The sequence below is a fragment of the Fusarium poae genome, chromosome 1 (genome assembly GCF_019609905.1).
Source record: "Fusarium poae strain DAOMC 252244 chromosome 1, whole genome shotgun sequence".
NCBI lineage: Eukaryota > Fungi > Ascomycota > Sordariomycetes > Hypocreales > Nectriaceae > Fusarium > Fusarium poae.
In genome coordinates, this window is record NC_058399.1 from 741,103 (window position 1) to 763,967 (window position 22,865).

Sequence of the window (22,865 nt, forward strand, 5' to 3'; positions counted from 1 at the left end):
CGTCAGGGCGCGGCCGTTAGTTACATTTATCTCGTTCGGGACCGTAGCCATAGTCATGGCTGTTGCCAAGCCAGAGTATCACGACCCCAGTTACCTAGGTTCTGCCATGTGCAACAGCCTCAACGGGACTTGTCTATTGCAGCCCAGTTTCTTGTTTTCACCCATGGCTGTTACTTAACGTTGGTCCACGGTACGTACTCAGAGGTAGTCTGAACGATATGATCTACTGTAAGAATAAGCCAACTTCCTCCCTCCGATTGTTTTGTCTCACCCTGCATGCCCACTCTTATAATACCCACTATTCCCTACTGGCTTGCGATTAAGTTCCAGTCCAAGTCAAATCATATAAGTGTTGCTGTGCCCTTTGGGATCGTCTGTTCCAGATGCCAGAGCAGTGAATCATCGGACTAATTGTGTCTCTGGTTGGGTTTATGAGGACCGGACTTGATTTTCTTTTCATGCTTGTGCTTGCACCGGAGATTCCAACCCTACTTATACAGACAAGAGCTATATTCCCTCGAGCATTCGCGTCTACCTGCGACACCTTGTATCCCTTTGAAAGGACACTGGGATTCTAGCATGACAAGCTTGCTGCCTATTTCATTACCAGTTTCACGCCCAGACACGCCTCATATGCTTTTTGACAACGACGTTATCGAAGATATGATGGACTGCTTCCCCGAGATGCTGGCCAGGGATTTGGAGAGATCGAAACCGCTCTTTGAATCCAAGAATATGACTGCTGGTGTACCATCTGGACCTGTCTGGTTCGCAGAGAACCATATGAGCAACCGAAGTCCATCATCCCCGAGTCGAATTGTTGCTTCTCCTTACCAATCGGGGTCTGTACTCGTGCAGAACTTAGGATCGATAGAAGAACGAAGGTCAATGGTCTCATTTCTTGAACATCGAGGACAAGGGAATGAGGAAGTGGAATCAGATGAGGAATCCATCTCATCGGCACAGTCGTCTGCCGGCATCCCTATCCCTTCTATCAAATTGCGCGAGCAATCTATAGCTACAGCAGCAACATCTCTTACCTCAGCAAGCGGTAACCCGCCGTCTCCGAAAAGTCTATCACCAACCGAGCGAGGACATGAGTACAGCTGGATCGATGCTGATTCCGAGGTTGATGAAGAGGAGGTCAGATCTGTTGTTCAAGACCAATTAGCGACACCCAAAGAGATGGCTGCTTTATCACCACGACCACCTACGCCAACCAATATGGAGTCAACATTTGATATCACAATCATGATGAAGGCTCCACAACCTCGTCTACACAGAGCATGTTCATACGTCGACGAGTCACCAAAGAGCACGAAACAGCACAAAAGGCAAATCTCATCCAAATCTCTGGACGCGCCAGTCATCCCTCCTAGAGTCGCATCTCTTTCAAGTCCGACAGAATCAACAAATACGACACCAAGACTCAGGACACCCGTGTATGATTCGCGGATAAGTCCCGACCGTCATGGTTACACGAAAAAGTCATTCACCCCTACCCACCGCTTTCGTGAAGAGGCAGACAACAGCACAATTCTTTTAAAGTCAGACTTTGGATCCATTGAGCTGGAAATTGAAGACGAAGACAGATACATGGACCATTATCCACCTCCTCCACCATTGTCCCGGCCGGATACAGTCTATATCGAACAAACACCACCACCTTCGCCATTGCCTACAGTTGAATCCTGGCTAAATGATTCGAATCCTCCCTGCATGCCTCAGATACCTGTCGACGATCTGGTCAAGGCCGTGCCCCTTCCTCCTCATGTTATTGAGACGCTCCGAGTTTCAATCGCATGCTTCCCTGAGACAATGTTGCTGTCCTCGAGCTTGACTACAGAAACAATCCGGTCATATTCCAAGAAAGTCAGAAGCCCTTCGGTTGATAACTGGGCTGACCCAACATCCGACTCATCGTCCTTGCACCCCCGAAAGTCGATCTGGAAGAAGGTCGTTTCACATGGTCGTGACTCAAGTTCCACTAGACGTCACCGATTGCACTCGTATGACAGTAACACTTCATCGGGTTCCGTCGCGCCCCCCGTGCCTTGGGCTTCTCTGCGACATGTTTTTCCTGGTTGTTCAGACTATATCTGTGATGCTTTGTATGCTCACATTGTCGCCTACAACTATGTATCACGAGTCCCCCGCAACCAGCCCGCAGGAAACCGGGCATCGACCTCAGACTCCAAGTCGCAGGGCGAAAATATTCCAAAGAAAGCCGCCTCACTTCTCGGGCTTAGCTCAATGCAAACCACCCCTACACATAATGTTGGCCGATTCGCTAGGAAGTTTAGCTCTCCTCTTACAGCTATTGGCCTAGGCAAAGAGGAGACATCAACTGCGACTAATAACGATAACGCGACACGAAATATCGAGTCAGGATTACTTCGCTGTATCTCTCGACTTGTTGGTACTGCCAAGATGATCACAGAGAATGGTACTACGGAGGAGAGGATCATGGATACTGAACCACAGGCGGTAGACATGATGTTTGTACGAAGTCTGTGTGAGATAGTGAGATTGTGCGAGGAAGTATCATGTCCTCAGATGAACTAAGGCATCATGCTGATTTGGGACTCTTGGACTTGAGTTTCTTCTGTATGTCTGTATTCTAAAAGCGTGTACTGGGATCAGGTTTGGTGGTCATATACCCAGATTGATAGGTCGGGGCTTTTCCTTGACCTTTGATACTTAATAATGATCAATGTCGATTTGAATAGACACACGACAGCACTTCCTGGCCTCTGAACTTCCACCGTGACGTATTCATTATTTCATCGCCTCCACCAACATGTCCCAGCAAACCTTTCGTCTATTCAACGTTTCACCGAGTCCATGGATCCGTCTCTCCCAACTCTAAGGCATCAGGATAACAAAGAATGTCTCCTGTTTAGAGTTCCCCGCGCGGGTAAGGAGGACCCCTGATCGGCAATCGTGATTTTATCCTAAACTTGTATTCATCTGAAGCGATGGCGTCAAAGTCTGATCGGCGAATTTGGTTCCCGCCCGCTACTAGTACCATCACGGATTTGTTTGCGAAATGGCGTCTATATTTTATCCCTAAAAGAGAAGGGAAAATGGACAATTCATATAAGGCTGCTTACATTTAACTTGTTGATTTGTAATGTTTTCCATCGAGAGGGTCATGAGGCGTATGCCAAGAGGACTGACACACACCATGATTCAAGGACTTGAAGCTAAACAAGTAGAATTCTTATTGTCAACAAGGCTTAACCTTTTGTCACTCTTTCTTATTCTCGGGTTATTTCCAGTGGTCCCTTTCCATCTTGGAATAGCTCTTCGTGCCAAGGTACCCCGTGTCCTGGCTTCTGGCACAAAGCGTCCCAATCCACTCCCGCAAAGTTTGGCTCCAGGGGACTAAACACGCGCGCTTTCTTGGACACTATGTCTTCCTTGGGCGCAGTGTACACGATTTTGCCTCTTTCGATTTCTGCGATCGGTGATGAGGCTGGAGACTGAAGGCGCTGTGTGATGAGATGTCGTAGTTGGGCGTGATACCACATCTTGTCCCACCATTCTCTTAGTCTGGAACTCTTGAGCCCGTCGATGTAAGCGTTGTGGTGGATTGCTATAGGTGTAGTGCCAAAGAAGAAGTCTGTGTACAGTGGGATGGAACCCCAGTTTGTAGAGGACAAGAGAGTGTCGTTGGTGTTGCGTATCTCGGGGGGTATACCGTTTGTGCGGATGGGACCTGGCACACCCGCCTTTTTGGACTCTTCAATAATGTTAGTCTCGTTGAGAAGATGTACGAAGTAACCGTCTTCTTCAGATGAACATGTTGGTGGTGCTGTGGTGAAGTTGTAGTCCAAACCGATACCGAATTCGAAGCGCTGGCCGAGAAGTGCTGCATCGGCAATCTTGCGGACGTCATGAGAGAGTGTATCTCTGCCATTGAAAGATACAGAGCCGTTCCATGATGATCCTAGCTGTCTCATCCATTCGCGCCATATTTCTTGGTCGCCGATGACTTCTCCAATAAGAGCCTGGTCACTCCAAAGTTGTCGGCCCTTCATAGCTACAGCATCAATCTTTTCTTTTGATCTTTGCAATGCATCTCGTAGACCGCCCATAGAACCCATGATGAGACCACTGTTGACACATCTTGGACGGATATTCTTGTATTTGCGCGCTGGATCAAACGACCAGGGAATTTTGTCAGTCCCATCTCCGTACATGTCTTTCGGCATGGGGGATTCAGGCCAATGCTCGTATCGAGGATTAGAACCAGAGTAAGCATCAGGAAAGCAGTCTTTGGCTGTAGTGATAATTATGTCCTGTCGAGGTGGCGATATAGGAAAGTCGGCGCTGATGTTGAGGTTTGCCCATTGCTTTTGTACTCTGGCATCTGCTTCGCGATTAAGCTGATGATAGCGCTCTAGCAGGACAGAAGGTGGGAGCTGAAACCACATATCATAGGCGTCTACCAGAACTGCAATATCATCGTCGCTTACATCGTCGTTGTCTGTTTGCTCGAGGAGTACTTGGATGGCTGCTAGTAGACTCTCGAGCTTGGCGATGTGACTACCTGCAAAGTGCCATGATGGTCGATTGTATTCGCGTTTCCAGTTTAGAAGGATGGGCATTGGGTATCCCATTGCGACGGCAGACATTATAGTTTTGCAGAGGTTGATGTGTGGTGAGTCGGCGGGCATGAAAAGACGTAGACGACGAGTAGAGCTTGGTTTAGCAGTCTTTTGAGGAATTGCGAGACCATTCAGGTCTTCTTTAGAGAGAAGCGATCCATGATTTGGATCGGAAGAGAAATTATTAAGTGGTTGATTAAACTAGATGTCTGTTAGTCGAGTAGATAGGCAGATGTGCAGTTGTGAGTTACCAATCGTATTGAAGTCATCCATGAAATGAGTAAAAATGATATAGTTATGATAACCCATTTGAAGTTTTTTACAGATCGGGGAGTAAAAGGTAATAGAACTGGTCTTGCTGATTGTGCAGATGGAAATGATGCATCTTCAGGGTCTGCGCTGGGAACTCTTCTCATCCTGGAGACTGAAGGGTTTGACAGTGAAGAAGAAGACATTTACAACAACAACATTTCATAAAAGAATCGGCCATGTCGAAGAGTAAATAAAGTGAACTTGACCACATGATGAAGAATCATCACCATCACCATAACTAATTAATTTAGTTATCATGATTGATCTTCATCGTAGTTATAAGAGTCTTGGACGATCAATCACATTAGGCTAGCGGCCGTTAATACGCTACAGCCAATCATTTAGCACCGTGGTCTAAGAAAACAACCCCACGTGTGATATATCATGACTTTACAGGTTATTTGTTACTATCCAATACAGGACTTGATAGAAAGCTGGTGATGACTTGATTCGTAAAGAGGTCGACTAGATAATCGACTAGATAACAATTTACGGATATTTTCATGTCATTTCGATCAACAAGTACCGAAGTAGTTGCATGGGTACGGATAAATTTGCCGAAAAGATGGGCTGTGTCGAGCAAATATCCACGGGCCATTTAACTAGGTTCTAGAACTCGTATTGCTTACGTTTTCTTATAATAATAGCTTTCTTACCTTTGAACCGCTTCTCCTTTTCTTCTCTTTTTTCTGCTGTTTCGAACCATTCGTGGTTATGATCAAGGTGTGTTGGTCTAGTTATGGACTCTTCCAAAGGTGCTAGACACTTGAGTGTCACAATGCAAACATATCTCGGTTTTGCAGTCCTCGGTACATGACTCAATCTCTCACCACCACTAGCTAATAACTGACCAATTCTCAGGCCTCGTCAACGTGATTGTACCATTCATCGTACATTCAGCAAACTACCTCATAATTCCTTATCCACGATGGATAGTTATACTCATCGAGACTCTCCCAGCTCTTCTCACAAAACTACTTCTACCTCACTTCATCCACAGAATTCCATACTGGATGCGCCCTCTCACTATAGGAGCAGTATGGATACTCATCGCCCTCATCACAAAATCAACACCACCAAACATCGCACCGCCAGTGAGAATATTCACTTCTGCGCTCGCTTCAGCATCCGCTGCTGCAATGGAGCTTTCTTTTCTCGGAATGTTACGATACTACGACCGTCTTGGACTCGCAGGTTGGGGAGCAGGTGTTGGCGCGGGAGCAGTCTTTTGCGCCGTCTTGCCCTTTGTGTTGACAGTCTGGCTCGAGTCTTTTCTACGCGATTTTATTGATTGCATTTATGTTCTCGTTGGTGCGATGCTCGTGGCATTCTTTGTTGTTCTTCCTGGAGCACCGGTCAACTATCCCTGCGCGCGACAGGAGTTGGTCAAGGATGATATTGAGGATGCGTCGCCTTTACTTCAGGATCCAGTTCAGCAACTTTCGCGAGTATTAAGTACGAAAAACCGCATTCATCTTACCAGGAGCATAGTCCGGCCGTTTATGATTCCCTTATTTGGAGCATTTGCGGCACAGGCTCTCGTATACCCTGGTATCTCACGAGCCTTACCTCTTCCAGGGTCCTCGGCATCTTTCTTCTCATACTTAACCACATACGGTCTTTCTTTCCAATTAGGCAACTTTATCTCTCGGATGCACGTCTTACTCTTTCGACTGGCCAACTTCAGAGCTTCTTTCACGATCCTCGGCACAGCGACGCTCATTCTAATCGCAAACTCTATCTTCCTTGTCTCCTCGGCAGAAGTTATGATGGGTCTACTAGCTTTCACCGCCGGTCTAGGTGGAGGTGCAGTCTACATGATTGTTTTTGATAGAATGCTTGGAGAAAAGATGCTCGACACTGGAATAAATCAGGAGTTCTGTCTCCAGGTTGTCGGAGTCGGTGAAACGGCTGGTCTTGTTGCTGGTGGGATACTGGGTACCATGCTTGAGAGTTTGATGTGTCAAGGAGGATTTACAACGACACAGAGATGGTGTCATACAAGTCAATGAGAGAAAGTAATGTCTGAAAGAGATGGTTTATAGTTAGTTAGATACCAAAGCTCATGATTAGATGAATAGCAAGAATTGATCAAGCCACGCCAAGAACTGAACCTATATGATCTTAACCACTGATATACAATATAAACTACTGAAATGTTACGAGATAGTGAAACCGTGTTGATCCCATGTTTTGGTTGATACTACCCATGGCTAATCCTCATTCGTCAGTCTCTTACTTATATCCGCCAAGAACTAACCCGTAAGCACAGCCACAACACGCATTGCCTATTCCAAACAACTCATATTCATTCCCAATCATCTTAATGACCTTTGATTCCATATGGTCTCATGAAATCTCATAAAACACCGTCACTGTCGTCTAAGGTGTACTTAAATCCCCTTCCATCTATCCAACATGATGAAACGAAAACCTCACAGCAAGTCCCGTCACGGCTGTCGAAACTGCAAAAAGCGCCATGTAAAAGTGCATCTCACACTCTCTTCAACCTCCCTCTACAAAAAACTAACATTCACAAACTCAGTGCGACGAACAAGGTCCTCCTTGCACAAACTGTCTAACCCGCAACCTAGAAGGCTGCTCCTATCTCACCGACCCCCCAGCCCAACTCCCAGCAACAGAAACACGGCGAAGAATAGAGCTGGAACTCATGCACCGCTGGTCAACCTCAACATACAAAAGCCTCGCCAGCATTCCCGAGGATAACCAGTGGCTTCAAGGGGATATTCCGCGCTGGGCTCTCAAGCATGAATATCTCCTCCAGGGCATGTTGGCCTTTTCTGCTCTCGAAATAGTTCTCTGCGGCGGCGCTGTCGTTGTCGAGGAAGACTATGAGATGTACTATGCCAAATTGGCCGTTGAGTACTACGATAAAGCGAGTCGTTCGTTTAGAGCGCAGCTTGAGAATGTCACGGCTGAGAATGCGCAAAAGGTGTTTATGTTTTCGTTCCTCGCCGTTTCTGTCAATATGGCTCTTGGACAGTGCACTGCCTTTGAAGATGTTTATGAGGGGGTGCTTGAGCGCTTGGTAACGTTATGGGAGTTACTCATGGGCAACGCTTCTATCGCCGATCAGCATTTCGACGCTCTCATTTCAGGTGCCTTGTCAAAGTCTACCGAAGCAGTGATGTTAAGGACACAGCTACAGACAGAAACACCCACATACTTACGCAAGGATACAGAAGATGCATTAGAGCGTCTGTCTATTATTGTTAACAAAGCCTGTGAAACACCGAGCAGCTCTGAAGGTGCGGATCAGTCAGAGGCCAATGTACGCATTCAATCTTACCGCGCCAGCCTCTCCGCTATACAAACATGTTTTTTCGAAGACTCTAAAGACGTATTCAAGGGCGTAGCTATAGGCTTTCCTGCTCTTGCCGGGAGAGACTTTGGGCTAGCGCTCAAGAGTTCGGATCCTGTGGCCTTGCTAATAACCATGTATTGGGGAGTACAGCTCAATACTTTGGGTAAATTGGCTTGGTGGGTTGGCTCGTTTGGTAAGAAGATGGTAGATGAGGTATCGGAGATGTTATGGGAGCCTGAACCGGGCCATCAAATTATGAGTTCATCGGAATGGAGAGATAGTATATCCTGGGCAAGGACGGAGGTTGGCTTGACGCCTTTGTTCGAGACACCATCAGATTCATGATTATCTCCTGGAGCTGGTAGTTGGATAGGGATCTATCTAACGAGCTGTATTAGTATTTGACGTCGCCACTCAGTCCTCCATTTAGATGGTCCTGTATACCCTCTGAATTCATGTATTTATCGCCGTTCTTCAGATGATTGATTTTTAAAACTCACCAGAATCACGAAGATTTTCCTATGAATTGTGCATCTATGTGTGGCGTTATTTAACTTAATCTTATCCTTCATGGCCGAGAATATACTGAAATAACTCAGTCATAGGCAGTGGGTGCCTTGGTATCTTGGTCTATTTTGTTTTCCTTTACGCCTTACCCCATCGCGAGGTTTCGTCGCCTTCCTTCCACTCACGCTCAACATATCCAAGCTCTCTCTTGACTTTCTCGACGGTCTCCTTATCGCCAGTGTTCTTTCCGGCGTTGTCACTACTTTATGTTAGCTCATACTATCGACGCTCCTTGTAGTATATGACTCACCTGATCTTCACAGCCGGGCGGCCCGCCGCCGAGCTGATCTTAATAACAATGTTCAATGGCACTGACTTCTTGCCAGTCTTCGTGTTGGTAAAGTCATTAGTAAGGTATGTTCCCACACCAAATGTGGGTTGGAAACCAAGGTCATCGGCAATCTTCTTGTACTCCAAGCATCTTTCGATGTTGAGAGAGTCAGAGAAGACAATCACCTTCTTGTCTGTGATGCCCTGCTCGTCGTAAAACTCTCGCATCCACTTGGTGTACTCAGCAGGGTCACCGGAATCTTGTCGAATGCCAGTAAAGGCTTCGGCGTATGTCTTCATGCTTCCATCAGCCTTCTTAAAGGTCTCTGCCGGGAATCCACCTTCAATGGTTTGCACAGTCTGTGTAAAGGCGCGAAGAAACTCCTGAGTGCCGAAAGTATCGGTCAAAGCGATACCAAGCTTGTTTCCAAAGCAGGCCACCCAGTGTCGTAGAGCAACTTCGGTAGCTTGCTTGTAGTCGCCGATGATAGCAGCAACACCCATGAACCACTCGTGAGCGACTGTTCCAACAGGGGGAATGTTGAATCGCATAGCAAGATGGACGTTACTGGTTCCAGAAAGCTTGCCAGGGAATCCCTTCTTCTCAGCGTCCTTGGAAGCTTGGACTAGACCTCTAAAGACGAGAGCCTGAGTGTGGTAGTCGCGACGTCGTCGTGTGCCAAACTCGGATGTAACGCATCCTGCCTCGAGCAATTGGAGTCCCTTGTCGAACGCCTGCTTCTCTTGGCCCTCATAGTTCCAATCAGTATCCATAAACTTAAAGTATGCCTCCGAAGTTAGCGCAAGCATGGGGATTTCGTAAAGAATCGTGTCGACCCAAGTTCCCTTGATCTGAATGTCGACATCGCCAACGATTGAGTCGTCTCCATTATCCTCGCCGACGGGAGTGAAGGTCGCAACAACTTGCTCTCGGGGGCTTAAGCGAAACTCCTTGAGGAAGCTGAGGTAGTCGTCAGAGAGGTAATCGCAGTGTTTCTTTAGGAACAGGTATTCGTCGGTGGAAAGTGAGATATTTCCGAGCTCTGGACATCAAGGTGAGTCATAAGAAGTTCCGCCAAAGCCTCATAACATACTTCCAATCTGCTCCTCAAGCCACTTGAAGGCGGTTCGTGACAGCTTCTTATCGGGGGTTCGGTTGGTGTAGGCATATGTTACTGGTACATCCTTGAAGAACTTGAAGACCGCACATTGCATGGTCAACTTGTAAAGGTCGGTGTCGAGGAAGGAGATGACGCCTTCGGGATAGGGCGAAGAGCTGTTGAAAACCATGACTGCGGTAACTGGGTTCGAGAACGCCTAGGAATGTCTGTCGTACGAGAGATGGGGAAAGGACTCGGCTTTATAGTTGGGGTCGCCGGGACTTGGAGAGCTGGGTTCGGAGATGCGGAGACGACGTCAAGGATATCGTGAAAGATGCGGCATGAATCGTCAAGAATGATTATCCTGAAAAGATAAAACCACAAATTGTGAAGGTGATATAACCTTTGGCGTCGCAAAGTTAAATGTTATGACGTTAGTAATCCACCTCTGCGACGTTTGTTGAGTCAGAAAAGATGTGACGCATCCAGAAGAGATCCAGAACAGAAACACCGAAAAGAGAAAGAAGCAGAGGGAGGGGCACGCGCTGAAAGAAAGGAAGGTGAGGGGTTGGTCGCGGCTGCCACAGGTGGGCTAGTTCTGCAATGAGGGGCGCTAGTGACGCTATGACCACACCTTAATTTTCCTGCAAGAAAAAAATTTGGGAAACTTCGCGAGGCTTGGATTTTTCTTCTTAAACTGGATCTCAACGCCTGGCTACGCGGCGGCAGGTAACAACTTTTCTCGATCCGCACAACCATTTCAACCCGATTTTTGGAATCTCTCGATCTAATAATTAATCCCTAAACACCGCGCTATTCGATACTAGGCTTCAAAGCCCGATCCCGCCGTCACAATGGATATTCATCGTTGTCGATTCGTTCCCTACAAGCCTTCCGCCATCAATGCCATCGCCTTCTCTCACCCCAAGACACGCTCAGCGCAACAAGGCGCCCTTGCGCGACTTGCGATCGGACGAGCTAATGGAGATATCGAGATCTGGAACCCTCAGAATGGCTCTTGGAACCAGGAGCTAATCATTCCTGGCGGCAAAGATCGAAGCGTTGATGGGCTAGTTTGGGTCAATGACCCCGACCAGGACCTCGGCGATGGACGCGTCGTCAACGGAAAGTCACGACTCTTCAGCATAGGTTATACTTCTACAGTCACCGAATGGGATCTCGAGACGGGACGGCCCAAGAGACACGCCAGCGGCCAGCATGGAGACATCTGGTGCATGGCTGCTCAGCCCGGTGGAAGCGACAAAGTTGGCCTCGGTGTCGAATCCCAAGACTCTACCAAGCTCGTTGCCGGAACAATCGATGGCGAACTTGTCATGTACTCAATTGAGGACGATGACCTGCGATTCCAGCGAGTGTTGTTGCGATCGCCAACCAAGAAGGCTCAGATGGTCAGCATCACCTTCCAGTCGCGCAGAGTCGCCATTGTCGGCTGCTCCGATAGCACGATTCGAGCGTACGATGTTACAAAGGGCCACATGTTGCGCAGGATGACACTGGGCGCTGATCTAGGTGGTGGTGCTAAGGACATCATCGTCTGGTCTGTCAAGTGTCTGCCCAATGGCAACATCGTCTCAGGCGATTCCACTGGCCAAGTTTGCCTCTGGGATGGCAAGACATACACCCAAGCACAACGAATTCAAAGTCACAAGCAGGATGTTCTTAGTCTCGCAATAAGTGCCGACGGTACCTCCATCCTCAGTGGTGGCATGGATCGACGAACAATTCTTTACAAGCAGAACAGCGGTGCTGGAGCGCGATGGAGCAAGGTCTGGGGACGAAGATACCACGACCACGATGTCAAGTGCATGGCATCCTTTGAGAGTGGCAAAATCAGCGTCGTTGTTTCAGGAGGTAAGACTACATCATGTTACTAGGAGAAAGGTCATGGCTAACTCGAACAGGTCCCGATGCTAATCCCGTCGTTATCCCACTGAAGGAAATGGGACGCGAGAACCACCGTATCATGTCCAGTCTGCCGCAGCAGGCTCCTTTGTTGAGCGCACCAAAGGCTCGCTTCGTTGTCAGCTGGTGGGACAGGGAGGTTCACATCTGGCTTCTTCGACGATCAGCTACCGAAATGATCGACAGCGAAAACATCGATATCAACCAAAACCGCAAGCTGATTAAGACTATTGTTGTCAAGGGAGATTCGAATATTACCTCGGCAACTATCGATGACGAGGGTTCGCTTTTAATTGTTGCTACTGCTATCGACGTCAAGGCTTTCAAACTAGAACACCAGGACCCGGTCAAACCTTCTGATGTCAGGGTTTCTTCCTCCGAACTTCCGTTAAAGCTTGCCGGAGTCGGCGCCACCAAGGTACAGCTGTCACCTAACGCACAATGGCTATGCGCAATCCAGGACGGCTCTCACGTCGCCATCGGTGCCCTCGACCCCGTTACTCCCAGACCTGAACTTATCTTTTCACCAAATGTCCAACGACTTACGCGCCTACGACGATCGATTCAACGTCATATCCTCAACGGAGGACTGGGCAAATATGACAGGACCATTACGCAGATCGCCTTCTCCCCGGACTCCAAGATGCTCGCAGTGTCTGACATCGCCGGCTATATCGACACCTGGATTTTGAGCGATGGTCAAAAGACAAAGTCAGAGGGTGACGCGTCCTCATCAGGTGAGAGTGACTCTTCGGATGAGGAAGAAGAACTCTCGCAGAACATTGAGAGGTGGATCCGAAACCCAAATGCTAAGCTACTGCCCAAGTTACAATCTTCAGCTACAGTTCTGTCATTCTCGGCCGACGTTCCTCGAGCCAAGGTCTCCCCTAGAAGCTCTTTCGACGGAATTGATGCCACAGCTGACCATGTCGATGACTACACCCTCCTCACAATCACCTCGTCGTGGAGCTTGCGTACTTTTCACCCTCTGCAAGGTTCTCTGACCCCTTGGTCACGCCGCAATGGCCGAAGCGAGCTGCCCGCTGCTGTGCAGGATCTTCTCGATCTCGCCAAGGGAGTTTTCTGGGAGGGCTCCCGTGCTTGGATCTATGGTGTCTCATTCCTCCTCATGCTTGACCTAGCTCAAGATCTCCCTAAATCGTTGGAGAGCGACAGTAACGACAAATCGCTCAAGCGCAAGAGAACAGGACCCTCTACCGGAGCTGGTGGCAGAATGGAGCAAGGTGCCATTGCACCCTCGCTGGTTCGCAAGCACACTGCCGGTCAGTGGGAGGACGTTGATATGGAAGACGCCCCCCAAGAAAATGACATCAGCGACGATGAGGCTGAACAGCCCGACGGTGAACTCGCTCAGCTACGGAACCGTCGTGAAGTGGGCAAAGACACTGAAGCCGCCGAGACTGGCGGTGAACGCAAGAGCTGGTGGATGACCTACAAGTACAGACCCATCTTTGGTGTCGTTCCCATCAGCACCGCAGACCAGCCTCTCGAGGTTGCCCTGGTGGAGAGGCCGACATGGGATGTGGATATGCCTGAGAGCTACTTTGACGTCGAGCCGTGGAGGAAGTAATGATGACCACATCCGGAGATGGGATGTATGAGTGGACGGGATGAAAAGGTTGTCTGGAATCTGATCGTGGAGACGCATGTTCGGCGTAACTAGTTGCAAGGATGACGGACGTTGAAAGGGTCCAGACTCGAAAAGCATGATCCTAGTTTGTAGATTTGTATGTTTGTTATACTGGCTACGTAGACCATTGTGCGTACACATACGGGCTATCGAATTAAAATTTTGGGATATTGGATTTCTACTGCATACGTATACCCATGCCTGCATCGTGAGCATATCAGAAACTTGTCATTTACACCAGATTTTCCTTAGGCGAACCGTCGTATCGTCGCATTCATTCATCTTTAGATCCCGGTTCTCGTTCGTCTAGTCTGTTTCACGGGGCTGGAGATGAACATGTCTCGCGTATCGGAGGAGTGTCACGATAGTATCCAATATCAGACGAACTTGATGCCCTTCAGGGTATCAGAAAAGTTGGCCGTTTGAAGTACAAGAGACGAAATTGGTATGGCACTTGATATTATTTGGGCTTGATCTTTGTACTCTAAAGTTTAGGTCATCTTCTCTGCTACCCACTACGAGTGTCATGATATCCAATATCAGGCGAACGTGATGCCCAACAAAACAAGGTCGAACGAGTCACGAGCAAAAGAACAATCCCAGTCTGAGCGAATTTCTACTCTCTTCAACTTACATGATGTTGCAAAGTGCACCAATCAAGTCACAAGATATGACCTCCAGTTTCTACACTAATAGCCCGTTGCACAAGTTTACCGAAAAATGTCTAGGCATTACTACTGACAAGGCCCGGTCTTGTCCACCCCCGTCGAACGCGCGTCCAGGACGGCTGAAGAGACTTTGGGTGTCATCTTGGCCTTGTCAAGCTTGCGGCTGATCATGGGCCATGGTTTGATGAATGCCAGGTTGATTCGGGAAGTGGACGATGAGATGAGGGTTCACGACAAGGGTTAGTAAGAAAGTATCTCGACATCCTACCTTATCCTTGTGGATTTGACGTCGGTTTAAACTTACACGACTCATATATCTGGATGAGTGACTGGGTAGTTGAGTCTATGGTTCAGGGTAAGGGTTACGTATCAAGCATATGTATATCCCCAGACCTGAGCCTCGTCATACTAGAGTTTTGAACTGCCAAGAGAAGAAATAGATCCGTTCAATCAAGTTGATCCTAGGGAAGATCCCGTCTGACTTTCCAGTGAGAGTGGTGAGTAAACGAAAAGCTGAGCTGAAAGTTTGCTTATTGTATCTCTGATGCAGTGGTGATCAGTAAAGTCGGGACCACACTTGAGGTCATAAGTTCCATGTGCTGGCTTTCTTTCTGATGAAAAGAGCTTGCGTAGCACAAAACTAGCGAAATGCTTAGTCTCGGAATCTGATCTTGTCGTTGACTTGGCTTTTATGTTTCTTCTTGGCAATTTTCTGTACCAAAACGGTGTGCGTAATTCCTTCAAAGTGGAAAGTAAAAACACCAAAACTCCCAGAAATCAGAGAAATTGTCGGTCAGGAGGTGGCGATTAAGAGAAATCGCGTTGCGTAGGCTTTTGTTAGATTCGAGATAATATTGGATTGAATGTTTTGGGTACGCAAGCCAATGTCATGGAGCGTCCAGATGACGCGGCCCTTTTTTGGCGGTTGTCTCGTCACGCACGCCCTGGTCGTAAGCGCAGCAAATTTGATCGGCAAACCACTGAAGCATGATTGGTAGGAAGCGATTTCAACAAGAACAGAAGTTACAGAACTCTTTGACCAAGTGGGTTTTATTCCTTCAGAATGCGACATGTATTATGGAAACGGTGAGTAGATCACCGCCGGCCAGTTTGTTTGGAGATAATTGAAGAAACGGAAAGAGATTAATGAATTCGGCTCCGATCAAGGACAAAAAACCCCTGTTATTAACTAAAACTCCTCGACACGAATGTCCCGCTGCCAAGATCGTCCTAACAACGCAGGGTTGCTTCAGGTTTGTTCGAGACGTAACGTTGCTAGGTAATAAGCGCAGCGCACGCAAGGCAAGGCAAGGCAACCTAGGCAAGCAAATGATGAATGGCGCAGTAGCAGCAGCAGTAGCAGCAGCGCATAGGTTGCTTTCGGGTTCTGGGACTTGGCGCCTGTCAGATCGCAAGCTCGGATTGGACGAGACTGTTTTAATTCCAGGGGCAGAGCGCACGCGATTGCAGAAAAGACGGGACGCCAAAGCTAGTTAAGCTTCTTTTTCCAAGAGTGCCCAGCCCGTCTAGCCGGATGTCATAGAGATGACAGGAGATTTGGTGTTTGAGATGTTAGGACCAACGAGCAAGACATGTTTTATTCGTGATCATCAGTATCAGGTAAAAATGCGGAATAGAGAGGAAACATGCAGTGCAGATCTCCGAGGAGTCGTTGAGGAGCATCTTGTCTGTTGAGTGCGATGTACGTAGTATTGGCCTTGGAGACCTAGGTCAAGAGGAATAGAATTGATGTCTTTTGTTGCGAGAGTTGAGGGCCTAACATTAGACAAGGCAATATCAAGTGTAACACTGGGGACTATAGGGTCACCAGTTGTATTTGACTCAATAACGTTGGTGTCATATTATATCTCGTCCCTGATATCAATATCAGAGATAGGCTGCATCGTGGCTTCATCTGTAAGCCACATTAGATTCAGATTGAACTCTAAAAGCTCCGAGTTATCGACTTGTTTATCTCGAAATGCTCATGCGGAAAGTGTTGAAACAGAACCAGAGCGTGCCAACGGATAATGATGCACGTCAATGGAGGCAGTGGAATTGCAAGGGACAAGAGGCCGCGAGTCAAAGTGGAGTCGTGTGGAACTGGAAATAAGATGCCAGGACAGCACCGCCACGAGACTTGTGGCTAGTGATCGTCCATAGATGAGACAAATCTCCCTCCCAGAGGCAACAAATAAGCGCGATCATCATCTCAAATGATAATCTAAAGTTCAGGTTTTGGGCGGCAGTGCGTCAATTCCTTGGTAGGACCATCAAGACTCAAGCGTGGCTCAGTGTACCTAGGCAGGTATAGGTAGGCTGTGCCACGATGCTTTTCAATCGGGGCGCCTTTTTTTCAGGTAGGGAAACTCACCACTGCCTCGTCATCGCCCACCACGACGAGGGGCACGTTCCCGCTAAGTACCGATACTTGTTCTTCGAGGGCACAGGGTTGAGTTGACTCGCAGAAAAGTGCAGCCGTCGTTAGTAGCCTCGAGACGTTTCTCTGGCGCTTGAGCGGAAGAAAATCTCAGAGGGTTAGCATTCTACAGTGACAAAGCCGGGGATACAATACCTTGTGGAACTTGATGTTATACTACTTACCTATTATTATTGTAACATCATAGCTGAATTACACTTTGTTATAATGATACCCCAAAATTAATACTGAACTCTGTCTTTTTCTCTTCCTCTCACCAGGACAGCCCAGTAGCCTAATGCCTGTCGCTGCTCCACTGATCAAGCGGCCGATGCTTTTTTGACACGACCTGACGGTTTCTTTTCCCCGCGCTTATCAACTACTACGTTTAGTTTAGAGGCATCACATCGAATGCATTGCCACAAATTGAGATGAATGGTGATTTTCGTTTTGGTTTCCCATTTTTTACAAGAAATCCATATTTTATTTAAAACAAGTGTCGCCTCTCTGTCGTTCCTTTCTCCATCTGACTTGTCTTCCGAGTCGCACGAATTTAGAGGCTTACGCTTCGCTAATAATTCGCTGATGACGAAGATCTAGGCCAGGCGCCACTTTGTCTTTCGCTGTTCGGTGTTCCCCTAGAACGTACATGGGAGGTACGCACGCAATTGGTATCGGTATCGGTATCACTAAAAGGCCTACGTACACGTGCCTCGCGGTGCCTGGGCCTGGGAAATAAGTTTGCCTCTCTGATGATGAATCTGTTGCGTAGACTTTTACCAACCTTTCAAAGATACACATTTTCAATACGCATCAATAGTCGTAGGCTTCACCAACTATAATGTTAAATACAACCAGTAGACATGGACAGTATTGACCCGAGTATCCATCCATCAGTGGCCGTTTTCAATCGCTACGAGGCCGCTGTACCAGTACATTCCCCTGCGCCCAGCGGCCCCCACCCAGACCGTCAACGGTTTCTCTTATTGGTCGTGGCGCTCACTGCTGACGCGTAAACTGCCATCGTAGGCTCTGACCCAGAGTGCGCTAGAGCGAACCAAAGACGCACACCCTCCCGAGACACCCCGTCCCTTTATTCCCCTGGTCCACCCTCGATTCTCATCGCCTGCCTGCCTGCTTTTGCTCCTGCCTCTCCTCTTCTTGTGCTGTCCTGCGGTATCTGGTCTGCAGTGGTCATCATCCAGCTTCCTTCGCCAATTCGCGAGCCGTTAAACTCCTCTCATTTATCTCACTTGCGGCGAGACGACGACGACGAGGAGATTCCGATTCAACTCTCAACTCCAAATAACAAACCATCCGTCAAACTGTATCCTCACGACGACTAAAAAAAGAAACGACTTTGATTGAACTTATTAGTCATCGAGCTCGAGAGCGACCGACGGATTTGCTCTCAGATCCAAAAAGGCCCAAACAAACATCTGGGTCAACGCGTGTATTGTGGCAATCAAGCCTACTGACACGCATCCTGTTGCTTACGACGACATTCAACGATTAACATTACGACGAAACTCTGAGGTTTCAAACGGCCTCGTAAATACCCAACAATTGATTCATCCATCCTCCAGCCTGGTCACATCTGGGCAACAACACCCTCGACCTATCTCATATAACAACCTCCAAAACTACATCGTCCGACTATAAACTTAAACAACCACTCTTATATCAATATGGCGGGCCACCACACGCCTGCGGGCGAATATGGCGAGGAATGGGCGCGAGACCTTCGAGTCCAGTTCGAGGGCTTGTTACGAGACAAGCGTATGAACGATCTTCGAAATACATCCCGACAAAGCTCTCCAAGCCTGGGAGATCAATCCCCTCGCATGCAAAACTCACATTTTCCAGCCGATAACCGACCCTCAGCGTCTCAAGGACCTGCTCTCCCTTCTTACGCCGCCCTACGACATCTTCCCAAGATCCCGTCTCCTCCTGCTGCCGGCGACCGTGATTCTCAAAAGTTTAGAAACCTCCTCATCAGCTTATCATTAACACCAACCAAATACGAGAACCCTGGTCTGCTTGACGAGGCTTTGCAAACCATTCCATTGGATCGCATCTATGGCGAGGCCGAGGAAGAGACTCAGGTTTTGCAAGCTCAGGCTGAGAGTATGGGTGACGGACGAAAACCTGAATGGGGTTATCAAGACTGTGTTATTCGGGCATTACTAAGGTACGTCATTTTATATCCGATTCTATCTTTCGGCTAGATGACTGACACGATCGACAGATGGTTCAAGCGATCATTCTTTAGCTGGGTTAACAACCCACCATGCCCATCCTGCTTATCTCCCACCATCGCTCAAGGCATGACTGCCCCTACGCCTGAGGAGAGCGCTTGTGGTGCTCTTCGCGTTGAGTTATATCGATGCTCTGCTCAGCATTGTGGAGCTTACGAACGCTTCCCTCGATATGGCGATGTCTGGCGGTTATTGCAAACTCGACGAGGACGTGTTGGTGAATGGGCCAACTGCTTTAGCATGCTCTGCCGAGCTGTCGGCGGTCGTGTCCGCTGGGTTTGGAACGCCGAAGACCACGTCTGGACCGAGGTGTACTCAGACCACCAGAAGCGATGGGTTCATGTGGATGCTTGCGAGGAAGCATGGGATAATCCTCGCCTCTATGCTGAGGGATGGGGTAAGAAGATGTCTTACTGCATCGCCTTTTCTATTGATGGTGCTACCGACGTTACTCGACGATATGTTCGCAAGAACCAACACGCTTCTGAGCGTAACCGATGCCCCGAAGAGGTTCTCCTCTATGTTATGCAAGAGATCAAGAACATGCGTCGCTCCAACATGAACAAGGACGAGCGCTTCCGATTGGAGAAGGAAGACACTCGGGAGGACAAGGAGCTTCGAGGCTACGTTGTAGCTTCGATTGCACAGGCGGTGACCGATCTGGTTCCCGGCTCCCCCGGTGGATCAAACCACACAACAGCCAGTGGAAGCGATACCAAGGTGCCTGCTGAGCAACCTGGCCGACAAACTGGAACTGCTGAGTGGTTGACTGCTCAACAACAACAATCTCACAACCGATATCAACAACCCCGCGATCCCAGCCACCGACGACCATTGCCTTAAAGCTGCGCGCATTCATTGCGACTCTTTCATAGGCACTGCGATAAATCTGTGTGCATGTGTATGTATTGCTACTTGATGACCGTCACCACCAGTCATTGCCACTCACTACACCATGGGGACCGACTATATAATACCCACACCACCCATGGGTTCACTACGAATTAAAAAATCCGAACACCTCGATGAAAGTATCACGGCCATCAACCACACGACCACCCATGATACCATCCTTTCGATGATCTTACGGCCACAAACCAAATATTCCCTTCATGTCTAATACTATACATCTTTGACAGCCATAGCATAGACTCGGCGTTGAACCATTTTCCAAAGGGCGGCAGCCCGCATCATCTACCATACCAAATCAACCTGTCTTTTTATGTTTTGTTTCTATTTTCTTTTGTTTCTTCTTCTTTGTATAGGGGGCGCATAACGGTGGCCAGCAGGGACGGGTTGGTCCTTTTGCTCCGGGGCGTTTTTGGCTGAGTTTTGTTTAAATAAAGGCTTATCATGAGCGAGTATGAGGCCAGGCAAAAGAGTCGGGTGTCAGATCAGTGGATGAATAAGATAGGATAAATCAATGCCACAGTGCAGTTCCTTTCTTTCCAAGTTGAATTGTCTTTGTTTAAGTGAATGTAAATGAGTCATTGTTTGACGAGTCGGCCACCAGCTCTTTGAGGTTACTTGAAAGCATCGAGTACTCGTCACGTGCATGTCATGTCAACTGTACATGCCTGTCTTTGTGTGGTGGTGCTTCGTCAAGGATCTTTAACAAAGCATTTCAATTCCACATTTCCTTTCCGATTGACAGCCCAATGAATCGATTCAAAGGTTTCTTCAGCTATTAAAAGCTACATCACATGGTCGGGTCGCATAAATGTACGTCCTATCTTTAGGTATTCGACGGTTCCTTGTATCTTCAACAAAGCAATCCAATTCCTTTCCCATTCGATGGGATTTTCATGGCTGAATTCAAAGAGTCCTTTATCAAGAATTAAAAACATCATGTACATCACTGTTGAAAGAGGTGAAACGATGAATCCCACCACGGACTTGGGGAGACTCGCTCGCAGGTGCACGGCACTGGCGAAATTCGCATATAAACCAAAGTAAAGGTACCCTGGAGGAAATATTCAACAATCTCAAAATCATTTTATTCTTCCCTATCAACATCAATCTTTCTCAAACAAATTGATCACCGTCAAAATGAGAGTTCTTCGCTCACAAACTCGACGCACAGCTGCGGCTGCTGAAAATGTGGTTACGCCGCAGAAGAAGGTATCACGCAAACCGACTAACAAGAAGACACCTGAAGCGAGTCAAGCCCCCAAGGATCCTGTCAAGTTGCCAACTCCACCACCTTCAACCCGCAAAGGCAAGGTGACCAAACCAGCGACTGAAGATGAATCTCCTCAGGTCGAGAAGGAGACTGAATCCAAGGAGCAGGAAAAGGAAGCTGATCCAGCCCCCCAGAGTCCTGTCGACTTGACTGATGAGACTATCCCAACTCTATCACCATTGCCTTCGAACCGTAAGCGCAAGCTGCCAGCCTCACCCGAGGCTAAGAAGGAGGCCACTCCCAAGAAACAGAAAAAGGAAGCCTCCCAAGAACCCGCTGATTTGACTCCTTCACCATCAACCCGCAAGCGCAAGTTGCCAGCCAGAGATGCCTCACCCAAGGCCAAGAAGGAGACCACTCCCAAGAAACAGGAAAAGGAAGCAGCACAAGCTTCCCAAGAACCCGTCAAATTGACTCCATCGCCATCAACCCGCAAGCGCAAGCTGCCAATTGAAGATAAATCCCCCAAAACCACACCCAAGAAACAAAAAAAGGAAAAGGCAGAGAAGCGAGAGTGCAAATTCAGGACTCAACCGCCCAAGTTCTTTGATCGTGTCCTTGCGCGTGCTCTTGGGGAGACATTCTACATCATCGAGCGCCTCACCTGCGGTACCGAGGATTGTCCCGGGGAGGACTTTGAATTGGTGGGATCGACTGGCAGCACTTACACTGTCAATATCGGGAAGCGGCTCTCATGCAGCTGTCCACAACATTCTTTGGGATTTCAGCAGTGCAAGCACATCGTCTTTGTAAGTCTCATACTTTTCTCTTTTTTTTACAAGGTCACTAATTTGTCGACGTAGATCATGAAGAAAGTCCTCAACGCCCCGGATCATCTGCTTTACCAGCAAGCTCTCATCAGCACCGAGCTCAAGTCCATTTTCGATTCCGCACCTTCTTTCTCAGCAGAGCCACAGGAGAAACCTGTTCAGCGCAGACCCATCGAGGGAAACTGTCCCATCTGCTTCTTCAAGCTTGACGAGAAGAAGAAAGCTTCCATCGTTTGGTGCTCTGCATCCTGCGGTCATAACTTTCACATGCAGTGTCTTAAGATTTGCGCTCGTCCTAAATCCGTGACTTGCCCAGTGTGTTGCAGCGACTGGAAGGGTAACAAGAAGCTGGTGACCGAAATCAATCAGGATGAGTACGATGCGACTCATCGTTTTGTCGCGCGTCATAATATCGTCGGTGGGGAGCATGAGACAGATGGTCTTCTCGATGGTAAGTTTGTGCTCGATGATGATTAGTATTGTTTGATGACTGACTTGTTCTTTTTAGCTATGTCAACCCAGGCGCGATGGTACAAGTATGGCGATCCATATAAAAGATACCAGGGACGGAAATGAGAGATGGATTTTTCTTTTGTGCGATTTACTAGTCATGCGACATCTCTTGGAGATTACAGAGCTTGACGCGTTTGGATGTTTTTTACGAATTGTACCCGGAAGGAAGGGAGACATATGGCGTTTTGCTCTTGATATAGAATTTTGAATTATGAGCTGAGGTGCTGGATGAATGTATTTGATTGCTTTTACCTCTCGACTAGGCTACCTGTTCGGATGCGACGTGAGTCTGTT

General features: G+C 48.0%; 9 protein-coding genes across 9 annotated transcripts; 7 read left to right on the plus strand and 2 right to left on the minus strand.

The window, feature by feature from the left end:
- Positions 1-633: 633 nt before the first annotated feature.
- FPOAC1_000268 (uncharacterized protein) lies at positions 634-2,565 on the plus strand (the record flags this gene model as incomplete). The annotated part of the gene is made up of 1 exon (XM_044844886.1): positions 634-2,565. One exon carries the CDS (start codon positions 634-636, stop codon positions 2,563-2,565), a length of 1,932 nt encoding a protein of 643 aa, XP_044710802.1.
- Positions 2,566-3,260: 695 nt separating this feature from the next.
- Positions 3,261-4,640, minus strand: FPOAC1_000269 (uncharacterized protein; the record flags this gene model as incomplete). The annotated part of the gene is made up of 1 exon (XM_044844887.1): positions 3,261-4,640. One exon carries the CDS (start codon positions 4,638-4,640, stop codon positions 3,261-3,263), a length of 1,380 nt encoding a protein of 459 aa, XP_044710803.1.
- A 1,063-nt stretch (positions 4,641-5,703) lies between these two features.
- Positions 5,704-6,937, plus strand: FPOAC1_000270 (uncharacterized protein; the record flags this gene model as incomplete). The annotated part of the gene is made up of 2 exons (XM_044844888.1): positions 5,704-5,734; positions 5,787-6,937. 2 exons carry the CDS (start codon positions 5,704-5,706, stop codon positions 6,935-6,937), a joined length of 1,182 nt encoding a protein of 393 aa, XP_044710804.1.
- A 406-nt stretch (positions 6,938-7,343) lies between these two features.
- Positions 7,344-8,595, plus strand: FPOAC1_000271 (uncharacterized protein; the record flags this gene model as incomplete). Its single annotated transcript, XM_044844889.1, has 2 exons — positions 7,344-7,412; positions 7,471-8,595. The coding sequence occupies 2 exons, from the start codon at positions 7,344-7,346 to the stop codon at positions 8,593-8,595; spliced, it is 1,194 nt and encodes a 397-aa protein (XP_044710805.1).
- A 300-nt stretch (positions 8,596-8,895) lies between these two features.
- FPOAC1_000272 (uncharacterized protein) lies at positions 8,896-10,377 on the minus strand (the record flags this gene model as incomplete). The annotated part of the gene is made up of 3 exons (XM_044844890.1): positions 8,896-9,016; positions 9,068-10,130; positions 10,182-10,377. 3 exons carry the CDS (start codon positions 10,375-10,377, stop codon positions 8,896-8,898), a joined length of 1,380 nt encoding a protein of 459 aa, XP_044710806.1.
- Positions 10,378-11,041: 664 nt separating this feature from the next.
- FPOAC1_000273 (uncharacterized protein) lies at positions 11,042-13,701 on the plus strand (the record flags this gene model as incomplete). The annotated part of the gene is made up of 2 exons (XM_044844891.1): positions 11,042-12,059; positions 12,110-13,701. 2 exons carry the CDS (start codon positions 11,042-11,044, stop codon positions 13,699-13,701), a joined length of 2,610 nt encoding a protein of 869 aa, XP_044710807.1.
- A 4,010-nt stretch (positions 13,702-17,711) lies between these two features.
- FPOAC1_000274 (uncharacterized protein) lies at positions 17,712-18,194 on the plus strand (the record flags this gene model as incomplete). Its single annotated transcript, XM_044844892.1, has 2 exons — positions 17,712-17,817; positions 17,878-18,194. 2 exons carry the CDS (start codon positions 17,712-17,714, stop codon positions 18,192-18,194), a joined length of 423 nt encoding a protein of 140 aa, XP_044710808.1.
- Positions 18,195-18,536: 342 nt separating this feature from the next.
- PNG1 (peptide-N4-(N-acetyl-beta- glucosaminyl)asparagine amidase) lies at positions 18,537-19,949 on the plus strand (the record flags this gene model as incomplete). Its single annotated transcript, XM_044844893.1, has 2 exons — positions 18,537-19,039; positions 19,097-19,949. The coding sequence occupies 2 exons, from the start codon at positions 18,537-18,539 to the stop codon at positions 19,947-19,949; spliced, it is 1,356 nt and encodes a 451-aa protein (XP_044710809.1).
- Positions 19,950-21,155: 1,206 nt separating this feature from the next.
- Positions 21,156-22,634, plus strand: FPOAC1_000276 (uncharacterized protein; the record flags this gene model as incomplete). The annotated part of the gene is made up of 3 exons (XM_044844894.1): positions 21,156-22,037; positions 22,092-22,509; positions 22,567-22,634. 3 exons carry the CDS (start codon positions 21,156-21,158, stop codon positions 22,632-22,634), a joined length of 1,368 nt encoding a protein of 455 aa, XP_044710810.1.
- Between the last annotated feature and the right edge of the window lie 231 nt (positions 22,635-22,865).